A 12,473-nucleotide genomic window follows, 5' to 3' on the forward strand; every position below is an offset into this window, starting at 1 on the left:
CTCCAAGTTCGAGGTGGAGTTCAAGTTTCCGTCGGCTCCCCAAGCCCTCTCTCCTTGGTCCTGCAGAAGCCTGCTGAGCTAGGGTGGTGTGTTTTCTGGCAGCTTTGTGCGTGTCGGAGTACCAGAGGTCAAAGAGCATCTCCTTTTCCGGTTCCTTCTGGGTTAGAGTTACCTGCCCTTGGCCTTGAGCCACCTCCCACGCCCGCTCAGCTGCCGCAGGGCTCAGTTCCTTCTCTGCGCCGGCAGGTGGCAGGGCTTTGCGCATGCGCACGCGATGTCCCCTCCGGGCGTACGCAGCCGCCCGCGGTAGAGTTAGCAGCGCCCGTGGCGGGCGTGGCGGCGGCGGCGGCGGCGTCCTCGGCGTCGTCGGGCGAGGCGAAGGAGAAATAGGAGGAAGAGGAGGAGGAGGAGGAAAAAGACGGAGCTGCGGCTTGGGCTCTCAGGGCGGCGGCGGTCGCGGTCTCCTGGCGTCCCGGGCCTCTCTGGGCCCCCTCCCCCATGCCCGTGGGTGGCCTATGAGCTGCTGCGGCGGTGCACGCCCGCCCAGCCCGGGAGCAGCAGCCACAGCGTCGTCCACTGAGGCGGCGGCGGCGGCGGCGGCGTTGTTAGCGGTAGCATGGCGGATGATGGGGCCGCAGCCGCGGCTTTGGCGGAGAAGTTCCTGGCGCCTGAGGAGCCCTTCCCTCTGCTGGGCCCCCCGCGAGGCCCGGGCACCTGCCTCAGCGAGGAGTCGGGCTGCCTGGACGTTAGCGACTTTGGCTGCCAGCTCTCCTCCTGCCATCGCACAGATCCCCTGCACCGTTTCCACACCAACAGGTATGGCGCCCCCCGACCCCCCCCCCCCCCCCCCCCGCCACCTGCTCCTCGCCCCCTTCCCTGGGCCCCCGGCACCGACTCCTCATTCCCCCACTCCCTAATCTCCCTTGTATCCACATTGGGGGGGGGGGGACTGCCCTACCCCGCCTCCACTCTGCCGCTCGAGATCTTGGCTCCTCCCCTCCCCCCACTTTGTCTCTCTTCGGCCCCCTTTTCCTTTGGTTCCTTCTCCCCAGAGTGGGCCCCTCGCCATTCTCTGCTCCTAGCAACCCAACTGCTTTTTCACCAGGGCCCTGGCGCGGTCTCTGTCCTCGACCCTCATCCTCCATATGCTTCTTTGCACTATAGATGTAGACTTAGGAGGGATCAGAGATCTCGACTGGGGAAGGCACCAGGGTGGAGGCCAGGGAGTATTTGTGGCCACAGTTAGGACATTGACCAGAGGAGGCATGAGGAAACCCAGGGTCTGGCAGGTGAAGTTAACCCACCTTTGTTTCAGATCACACCCAGGATCATACATGGAGGCCCGGAAGCGACCCCAGAGTTCCTAGTTCGACCCCCTCATTTTACAGGGGAGGAAACTGAGGCTCAGAGAGGGGAAGTGATTTATCCAAGGTCACCCATAGGATTTTCAATCTGGAGCTGGAAGGAGCTTCAGGGGCAATGTAGTCCAACCCCCTCATTTTCCATTCACTGCTCTGCATTGCCTGGTTGTTAGCCTACCTCCCTGAATCTTGCCCATGTTACAGGCTTAGATTCAAAGATTTAGAGCTGAAAAGGGGTCTTGGAATCATTCACTCCCATATCCCTCTTTACAAATGAAGCCCAAAGGCAACACTTCAATGAATAAGTGTCCATTGGAGCCTGGGTTCCAGCCCAACTTTTCTGACTCCAAATGCAACATTTCCCCCAGCACCAGGCTGCCATTCTCCATACAAAGTTTTGTCATTGGCCATCATTCCCTCCTAGGCTCTTGTCCATGTCCCAGATCTGCCCAGTTCCATTGTTACCACCCCTCCTCCCCCAGCATCTTTTATCCCTATTTTCTTCTTTGCCTTCCCAGTCCCTATTTTAAGGACACCTCAGTTTCCCTAATTTTTACTAGGCAGTGGTTATATTTAAAATCTTTTCTCTACCAATGCCAGTGCTAAATTTGAACAAGACCCTTTCTTTTAAGTCCAGTAGATAAAATCTCAGAACTTTTGGATCCAACTTCCCTCTCCATGGAGATAATCTCTTTGTGCTTTGAGTATCTTCAGTGAATGGTGGCAAATTTACTGCCTAGAAAGCTATGGTTGGATAGCTCTAATTGTTAGAAAGTTTTTCCTTATATTGATTTAACTTCTCCCCATTTATTTTAGTTCTCTTTTCAGAAGCTACACAAGTCTAATATTTCTTCAACCTGACAGCCTCTTATAAATATTTGAAGATAGCTTTCCTAAGATTGGTAAGGTAAAATGGAAAGGTATATCTATATTTGTAACTCCAGGGCTCGTCATTCTAAAATGCTTTTAACTGAACAACTAAGGGCTTAGCATAAATCCTTGTTTATGTTGTAAAAATCTCTAACTTGGAAAGGTTGCCCTTCTGAGTTTATCTTATGCCTCAGGCCTAATCTTCATCTTCAGTAAAATTCAACAGACATTTATTAAGCAACCATTTCTCTTGATTGCACCTGGAGAAAATATCCTCTCCTGAATTGCCAAGAGCATTGATTTTAAGTAGTTATGAGTTCTTTGAGCCAGGCATGAAATTTCAGTTCAGATTTTATCCCTTGAAAAGGAAGCATCATTCCCAAATATACATTTGTTTTTAATTTTTTTAAACCTGTAATTTGACATAGGAAACACTTTCTACCACTACAGATTAACAACTGTTCTACAATTTATAATTTCAGTTGACTGAGGTGCTGAGAATTTAAATGACTTACCCAAGGTCACGTAACCAGGGGATACATCAGACCAAACTTGAACAAAGGCCTTCTTGACTCTACCTTTTATATATTACGAAATGCTGCCTGGTGTACATTTGTTTCAAGGGGGCCATTTTAAGAGCCAAATTAAAGACTCTTGAGTTTTGAGAAGGGAAGGACTAGGAATAGACCTCTTGGGAGGCTAATTATAAAGATCTTGGCATGGGGTGATGAGGGCCTGGCCTGTAATGGTAGCCTTGTGAGTGGAGAGGAGACTGGTTCCAAAATGTGGAGATAGAGAAAGAAGGATCTGGTGATAAGAAAGAGTTTCAAGTGACTCTGAGGTTCCGTATTTGTGGGACTAGAATGATGGAGGAATCCTCAGAAGAAATAGGGAGACCAGACTAGAAGATCATAGTCATTTGACTGCAAAAGAGAGAAAGACGAGGTACAAGAATATAATAACTAGAGGAGATGGCCAGATTGAGTGAAGGATTTTTAAGGAAGGGAGAGACCTGGGCGTGTTTGCAGATGGTAGGAGAGGAGCCAGGAGATAGAGGATGAAGAGGAGAGTAGTAAATGATGGGAGTGGTCACACTCTGTGGAGGTAGAGAGGGATGTTATTAAGAGCGTGAATGGGAGCCTAGCCAGTTTGGCCGGAATGTAGAGTACCTGAAGAGGAATGATGTAATGTATGTTGTAGAAGGGATCATTTTTTAGGTACTGCTTAGAGTAGACAGCTTTGCCTTTTTCCATTGCTAAAGAGATGGGATCCAAAGCCAGAATATATAATATTTTGGGTTAGAACCATGTGATAAAGACGAGTATACCTCAGAGGAGGTCACTGAGAGTGGTGGCAAAGAGACAGTCTGGAAGTGGCAGTGAGGAGCAAGGAATATGTCTTTTCTTCATCTTGGTTTAGTGTTTTGGGGGCATGAGAGTATGGGAGAGGGTGGCCAAGGATGTAGTATTTTCCTGAGAAAGCCAGATTTTTGTGAGTCAGGAAAGAGGGCACGATCGAAGAAGAGGTTAGAAGAAAGGCAGGACTGGTGGGGATCAGGGAAGAGAGTGTGCTTCGGGGGAGTTAAAGAAGGGGTATTTTCCCCTTGATAGTTGGCATCTCAGAATCAGACACTAGGACGTAGCCAGAAGAGGTGGGAAACTGAGGTCCTATGAGGGTGGAGTGTGGAATCAGGCTGTATTCTCTCAAATGCCAGAGAAGAATGGTTTGAACCAGCAAGGATAGTAGGTTGGGTGGATTTGGTCTGGTAAATAGCTGGTGATCCACTCCCAAAAGGTCTGGCTAGAATGGTGCCAGTTCCTTTGCCTCATCCCAGTGTGTTAAAGGATGGTGTACCCTCAGAGGATTCCCTGCATGTGGCTGCCACACAGAGCACTAAGGTGTTGTTGCTTATCCTAGTTGTATGTACCAAGATGAAGTTGACAGTGTCTACACGTGTGGCAATAGGTTCCAGGGAGAAGGGATCTTCAGATCAGTCCCTGGACCTTCAATAGTAATAATAAAGGACTATGCCACTGTTGGCAGCCCAGGGCAGAACAGAGACTCCTTAACAAATAGCAGTAAGTCCCAGGGCAAGGAGAACCTCAAAGGAGGAAAAATGGACCTGGGACAAGAGTGCTGTCCAGGTGTCAGCAATGGGCTTTTCTTTGGGCACTTGGCTCATCAAGGCAATGTTACAAATATTAGCCCTTAGTGGCCTCTGGGCTCCAGAGTTCCTAATGCTGGAGTTCACCAACCCTTGGCATCTTCTTTTTTTTACTTTTTTAATTTTTTAAAAAATTTAACCCTTACCTTTTGTCTTGGAGTCAATACTGTGTATTGGCTCCAAGGCAGAAGAGCGGTAAGGGCTAGGCAATGGGGAGTCAAGTGACTTGCCCAGGGTCACACAGCTTGGAAGTGTCTGAGGCCAGATTTGAACCTAGGACCTCCTGGCTCTCAATCCACTGAGCTACCCAGCTGCCCCTTCATGGCATCTTCAGATAGCAGATAGCAATCTTTCATGATTGAATGTCTGGCAAACACAGTGTTAAATCTCAAACCATTGACATCATAGCTCTGCCTGGACTGTGCCATTGGCAGGGAGTCTTCTCTCACCTTGACACGGTTTAGGACCTCTCTCTTCTGCTAAAGATTTACAGAATAAAGCCTCTCAGTCTTTTTGTCAACCATATCTTTTCTATCAGGTATAGTGGGTCCTTCTAGATGCCTGAGCTATCTGTTCCTCCTTCTACAAGTTCTCCTTATAGTAGCATACCAGGGGAAGGGGGACAAAGATAGTATCAGTTGTAAAGATTTGTTCTTCAGTACATTGGTGATTGGGATGCCAAAGACTAAGAAAATTACAAAGTTATGAATTTTGATTTTTGGTGCAATCAGTAGCTCCTCATGTGACCACAGGTGAATGAAACAGTTCACCACTTACCCCCAATTGGATCAGCACATGTCTGGGAGCCTCTTATGTCCTTAACTCCTGTCCTGGCTTCTCTGGGGAACATGCAAAATAGGAGCTGTTCCCCAGGGACTGACATTCTAGTTTGGGGAACAAGGCACAAATGATGTTGAGTTAAGCAAGCCTAATGCTAGCTAGCTCACATTTAGAGATTTTATATAACCAAAAAGACAAAATATAAAGGGAAGTGACAAGTAGACCCAACTCTGCAGGAACTGACTTTGTTCTTGGGGATTTTCAAAATGTTTTACATCCATCACTTTGTGTTTATGTCACAACAGCCCTGAGACACAGGCATAATCAATGCTTGATCATCTTCATTGTGAAGACAACTAGATTTTGGGGCAGCCGGGTAGCTTAGTGGAGTCCTGTAGACTTAAGTTCAAATCTAGCCTCAGACACTTTAGAAATGTATGACCTCTGCTGGTGCCAGCTATCTGTTTTTATCTCTAGTCGATCTAGTATATGTCTTGTTTGCACATAGTTTTTCAAATGTGAGCTTGAGAGCAGACACTCTCTTTAATTTGACTTTGCTTGAAATCCGGATCCTTAGCACAGTGCCTGACCCATAGTAGGTGCTTAATAAATGTTTGATGACTGATTGAAACTGGGAGAAGCAAGGACCTTTAGCACACCTGAGACTTGGGAAGGCCACATGACTCAGGGAAAAGGGCAATGGTTTGGAAAGTTACAGGTTTCGGGTGTTGAATCCTAGCTCCAATCTTCACTAGGTCCATGATGGCGAACCTCTGACATGAGTGTCAGTACTGACATGTGTAGCCATTTTTAATGACATGTGGCCACATATAGAGAAGTATGGGGTCCTATACTAAGAAGGTTGTTTTTTTTCTCGAAGTGACACACTACCCAAGTTATGCTCGGTTTTTTGGCGAATTTTGACATACCAAGCTCAAAAGGTTGCCCATCACTGACGTAGGTGATACAAGGGAAATCAGAGACTTCCCGAGCCTGATGTTGGGAACTTCCAGTAATGGAGGCTGGTCAGTGAAAATACCTGGAGTCGAGGGATAGAATGTTCTGGCAGTAATAGCAAGGAGGCTAGGATCACTGGCTCTCAGAGCATGAGGGGTTGTAAGAAGCCTAGAAAGGTAGGAAGGGCTCAGCTTCTGGAAAACCAGAGAAAAGAGTTCCTCTTTGATCCTGAGGGCCAGAGGAAGTGCCTGGAGTTAATCGAATTGGAGTGTGATGTGTGTTCCTGTGCATGCATGAATGCACACACGTGCACCTGAGACACGTTCAGACCTGCACTTAAGGAAGATCAATTTGACAGCCAATAGAGTGGGGAGAGACTTGTGACAAAGAGACCAACTGACTGACAGCTGCCAGAGGAGATGACCATGCACTAGGCAGTGGCAGTGTCAGAGGAGAGAAATTAGGAAGATAAAAATGACAGGACTTGACAACTAATTGGACATTGATGGGGAGTGGGGTGAAAGTAAGAGAGAAGATGAGGAGCTTGGTGGTGGAACACTCAACAGGAATAAACAAATTAGGAAGAAGGGAGATTTTGTGGAGAAAGACAATTCCCTTTTGGAAATGTTGAGTTTGATAATATCTATCTAGGACATCCAGTTTGAAATATCCACTGGGCATTTGGAGATGCAAGCCTAGAAAGAGGTTAAGACTGAATATATCTGCTTAGCCATGATAATTGAGTCCACGTGAGTTGATGGGCAGCTAGATGGTACAGTGGGTTAGGGTTAGGAAGGTGTGAAGTCAAGAAGACCCCTCTTTCTGAGTTCAAACCCAGCCTCAGATACTTCCTATCTGTGACCCTGGGCAAGTCATTTCCACTGTTTGTCTCAGTTTCCTCATCTGTAAAATGAGCAAAAAAAGGAGATGGCAAACTACTCCAGTATCTTTGCCAAGAAGATCCCAAATGGGGTCACAAAGTCAGGTGCGGCTTAAATGACTGAACAACATGAAGTTGATGAGATTATCAAGAGAATTCCTTTAGAGAGAAGAGAAGGGGGCCCAGGAAAGGTGCTTAGGGATAGTTAAAGGCAGTAGTTATTTGGCATGACTTGGCTGTGGAGCTGGCCAAGGAGACAGAGAAGGAGCACAGTCAAGTGAGTAGGAGGAGAACTAGGAGATTGTAGTGTCATAAAACTAAGAGAAAAGAGAATGGCTTGTAATTATCCAACATCAAATACCTTCTCACTGAGGTGACCCCTGTCAGTCAGCCCTGGCTTGCCTAATGTGTGTCCTGTAGAGTCTAGCATCCTGTAAAATCAACTTATACAGAATTTTGAGGGCTTGGAGATCTTCATGGGACAAGCTCCTTGTTCCCTTATGAGGCTTTCTGGTCTGTCTCATCATTGTCAAAAAAGGATCATATTGGCAGTCCACTAGGATTGTGAGGGAACACTTTAAAGAATATTCTCTTTTTGTTTAGATTTGATGACTGAGCTGGGTTTATCTCTCTGAGGGGGGCTTTTGGAAAAGGATAAATAGCATTTTAGCTCTCCAGAAAACATGAGGGTATTTTTTCAGGTGCTCAAATGCACTATATACATTTTATTTTCCAGGATAGATTTTCTGATATAAAAGTATGTCACCCGTAAAGTCATACTCTCTTTACCCATCACATGTTTATAAATCCATTGACATGAAAAGATTGTGAAAACTGTATAGGAGGACTATACCTTGTGCACACCTTACACCTTGGTGGCACATCAGAACTACAGCTAAGGCTGGTACTCTTGGTCAGAGCAGTATTAGTTAATCTTCCAAAACAAAACAAAACAACAATCTTGTGTTATAGGTAGTAGAGAATTGTTATTTGTAGCAGTAAAAATTAGTTTCTCTGCTAGAAGTATTATATTTTTAGAGGTTTATTTAAGAAACTACAAGTAAGAAAGCACGTGCCTAGGAGGGCCGAATGGCCCATTCAATTTTACTTACATCATGAGAGATGTGTCTGCTTGGAAGTGGAAGTAGGAAGAGAGCTCAGTAGGCTTTTACAGCCAGTTAAATAGAAATTTTGATCTCACCCAGGTGGAAATCTCAGTGAGATTAGAGGGCATCTCGGGAACTAGAGCAAGGACTTCTGGGGATTGAAGTCCAGGGTTCAAATCTCCATTTTTACATATTCCAGGAGAGGAAATTGAGGCTCAGGGGTGAAGTGACTGCCCAGTCACATATCAGGATTTGAATTCAAGTTTTTTGACTAATTTTTTTTTGACTCTTCCACTCTGCCTCCTTTCTGTAACTTAAGAGTTCTGAAACTCTAGATTAGTGATGGTATTACTTGGCCACAGCGTAAAACTTTACACATTCTGGTTCTACAGTAAAGGAATCAAGTCAGGGTTTGCCTGAAAGGCATGGACAGCTGCCTGGCCATTCCTTCTGAGGCTGCTGTTAAGGTCATAGTGTCCTGTGGTTTAAAGATGTTTCATGATAAACTGTCTCCTACTCTCAAAGCCTCTCTTAAGTTTCTCTGATGTTCTTGTAGGTGCTAGGAAGATTTCTTTCTAAGTAGCTTGGCAGTTTATCATGTTTAGTGAATTAAGCACCATCTTGTGGGTTTTACTTTTTCACAAATTTGGAACATTTCCTTTTTAAATAACTTAACCCTCTTGGCCTTGCCTCGATAAGCCTGTGGCTTGGTGCTCAGTATATGGTGCTCATTCCGTGTGTGTTAGAGACTGACAGAGCTTTGGGCTGTCACAAACTTCTACTAGTCAGTCTTCAGCCCTTTAGGAGGGGAAAATAAAGGACCCTTAAGTGACTTGAGGCATAATTACATCCATGTTTGGCTTTAATGAACATTGGGGTATCGTATTTGCTTTTAGGTCTCACAAGCCTCTTGAGGACAGAGACTATTCCCATTCTACCTCTGTTTCCATTGTCTAGGAGTTTGTTGATGCTTGTCCAGCCTGTAACGATGATCTGCTTTTTTTTTTTTTAGCTAGCATTTAATGGTTTTGATAATTATTCTCTTTATAGTGCACTCAAGATCTGGTCATTCTGGGCCTTCATTTCTCCTTTTTTTCCATTATATTCCCCTCCAAATTGTATTTTGCCTCCTTTTATAGAGTGGCTCTTTGTTAATTTGACCTAAGCTCTAAATCTGTAACTAAACTTAATATAATATTTATTATTAAGTATCCTAGTTTCTTTAATGAGTCATAGTTTTCTAAGTAAACCATTACGATCTACAAATAGGGATAGTTTAGTTTTCTCTTGGCATATGTGTTTATGCTTTTAGTTATTCTTGTATCTTATTGCTGTTTAACTTTTCCAGTTCTGGGTCAAATAATAGTGGGGTGTGGGACCATTTTTGTGTTTATTTTTTTAACTGGAAAGTATGGATGTTTGTTTTGAGCTTGAACATTTTGTTCATATTTCCTGGTTTTCCTTCAAAATTCAGTCCGTATTTGTGAGTAGAGGTCTCTTTTGGAATATAGTAATATTTTACAAACTAGCTATTTAATTCTAGGATTTGAGCCTGCCGCAAATGTTAACCTCACAGCATCCTTCCTGGTAGGTGGTAAGAAGAGAGGAATTTGCTGGCGCTTGCTGTCCCTTGTAGTGAGTCACCGTAGCAAAGCTGTGCTCAGAGATCACAAGTTCTTTCTTAGAGTCCCTATGGCCTGTGTCTTCAGTCCAACTGTGCCTGTTTTTCACATAAATTGTTTTTGTACAAAAGTTTTTGCAAACCAGGGGCATGGGATTCATTTTTTCCTTTGGAATTGCAGCACCTTTTCTTTTATTTTTAAAATTTATTTTGTCCCCACTTACATGTAAAACCAATTTTTAACAATTTCTCAAAATTTTAAGTCCCAAATTCTCTCCCTTCTTCGCTTCCCTTTCCTCCCTTGCTGAGACGATAAGTAATCTGATATAGATTTTACATGGAAATCATACCACATTTAGGGAAACAGTGCATTGGGAGATAGGAGACTTTGGGCTCTAAGCCTGGTTTTGCTATTGATCAGTTAAATGAATTGGGACAGCTCATTTTTCTGCAATTCAGTTTTTTCCTTTTGTAATTGAGATAGTTGGACTCAGTAAACTTTAAGTCCCCCTCCCTTTTTAAAAAAGATTTTATCAATTATATATAACAACAATTTTCCATATATGTTTCCTGAAGTTATAAGATCCAAATTGTCTCCCTCCCTCCCTTCCCGGAGATGTTAAGCAATTTGATCTGGTTATATGTGTATCATTATGCCATATCTATTTCCATATTGTTCATTGTTTTAAGAGAATACTCATATAAAATCAAAACCTCAGAATCAAAACCCAAATAAACTAAAGTGAAAAATGATATGCTTTGATCTTCATCTGTCTCCAACAGTTCTTTCTCTTTGTCATAACCTGGGTCATTGGATTGATGAGAGTAGTGAAGTCTTTCACTGTACATCATAATACAATATTGATGTCACTGTATACAGTATTCTCCTACTTCTGCTTATTTCACTCTGCATCAGTTCATATAGGTCTTTCCAGTTCATTCTGAAATCATCCTGTTCCTTATTTCTTACAGCACTGTAGCATTATTCTATCACCATCATATACTACAATTTGAACAAATTCCCTAACTGATGGACATCTCAATTTCTAATTCTTTGACATCACAAAAAGGGCTGTAAAAATGTTGTTGTACAAGTAGACCCTTTCCCCTTTATTATTATCTTTTTGGGAGACAGACCTAATATCAGTATTACTGGATCAAAAGATGTACACCATTTTATAGCCCTTTGGGCATAGTTCCAAATTGACCTCCAGTTCATGACTCCACCAACAAAGTATTAGTGTCCCAATCTTGCCACATCCCCTCCAACAGTTATCACTTTCCTTTTCTGTCATTTTGGTAAGGCCCATTTCTAACTGACAGGCTATGGTGCCATGATTTGCTTGACTTAAGGCAGAATTCTCAATTACCACATACATCAATTTCCCCTCAATGTCTAATGTGTACAGTTCTTAAAATGTGGAGATAATAATATTCTTTTAAATTCACAGGTAGCAAGGAAATTGGGTTTATGTTTAACTTAGTTTATGCTTTTGCTTATGATTTTTTCCCCTCAAGCACTTTTAGAAACCATGCTTATTTTTCAGTCATGAACCTTTTATGGAGGTAAATTCTTTTTGTTTGTGTTTTTATTATTATAAATTTGACACATATAAATACAAATATTTCTTTATACCAAAAAAAGATCAGAAAAAGAGAATTATATGATTTTACCATGACTATATTACATATAGTATTGTTTTTAAAATATCTATTACCCAATACTTCCATTATTATCCTTCGGGTTTGAGTTCCTCTTTAAACTCTGAGGGAAATTTTTTTCCTTGAATGTGCCTCCCTCAACCTCCTCATCCCAATTGTTGCTTTTTCAGTTCACCAAATAGTGCCTTTCTGCGTACCAGGCTGTGCCACAGCTGTTTATGTGCATATATGTGTGTGTGTGTGTGTGTGTGTGTGTGTGTGTTTATGTATTTGAGTTAAAATATTGCTCCTTTTGTTGTTCATGGCCATTGTTACCAATTTCTTCTTGGTTGGGTTTTATACAGGTGGAACTTAACTTCCTGTGGAACTAGTGTAGCCAGCTCAGAATGCAGCGAGGAGCTCTTTTCATCAGTTTCTGTCGGTGACCAGGATGACTGCTATTCCCTACTCGATGACCAGGAATTCACATCTTTTGATTTATTCCCGGAGGGGAGTGTTTGCAGTGATGTCTCTTCTTCTATTAGCACTTACTGGGACTGGTCAGACAGTGAATTTGAGTGGCAGGTAGGTTCTTTTTTTGCTCCTTCTCCGCAGACATACAAAATAGGATTCCTTTGATAGCCCTTTCCTTTTTTCTTAACTTCAAACTTCATTCTTCCATTGTCCCTCAGATCTGATAACCCAATCTAAAGCTTCTAATGCAAGGATATAATTATCATTTTTATATTGCTTGACTCCAGTATGGGTTCACTTAGGCTCAGTGGTTCCTATGCCCATAAAACATGTAGGCAATGACAGGTAAGTTTGTGTTTTTCCTTTGTTCTGGCCTGCTTTTAATCGTGTGCCAATATTTGCAGCTTCTGATTGGATAAAACTGGCCAACTGCAGTGGCCTGTAAGCTACTCCTTCTCTTGCCTCAAACAGCTATCTCAAAACCTGGTTTCTGATCCCAGTGAAGAAACTCCCTACCCTAAGTTGATGAATCTTAAAAATTTCAGATGTTTGTTGTAGGTATCTGTTCTACTTATGTGTATTGTATTGTATGGGATAAGTCAAAGATTTGAAGACCATA

The 12,473-nt window shown here is 43.2% G+C and overlaps 1 protein-coding gene across 3 annotated transcripts in view; it reads left to right on the forward strand.

Annotated features, from left to right (window-relative positions):
* Positions 1–249: 249 nt before the first annotated feature.
* Positions 250–12,473, forward strand: part of FAM199X (family with sequence similarity 199, X-linked) — a 49,815-nt gene continuing 37,591 nt past the window's right edge. Inside the window, exons 1-2 of one of the 3 annotated variants that reach the window (XM_056809269.1) lie at positions 250–816; positions 11,746–11,965. In XM_056809269.1, the coding sequence (XP_056665247.1) occupies positions 617–816; positions 11,746–11,965 (420 nt within the window). In that variant the 5' untranslated portion in view covers positions 250–616. The remainder of the gene's footprint in view (positions 817–11,745; positions 11,966–12,473) is intronic. The other 2 variants (XM_001371759.3, XM_056809270.1) reach the window with 2 other exon arrangements.

Source organism: Monodelphis domestica, chromosome X (assembly GCF_027887165.1).
Source record: "Monodelphis domestica isolate mMonDom1 chromosome X, mMonDom1.pri, whole genome shotgun sequence".
Lineage (NCBI taxonomy): Eukaryota > Metazoa > Chordata > Mammalia > Didelphimorphia > Didelphidae > Monodelphis > Monodelphis domestica.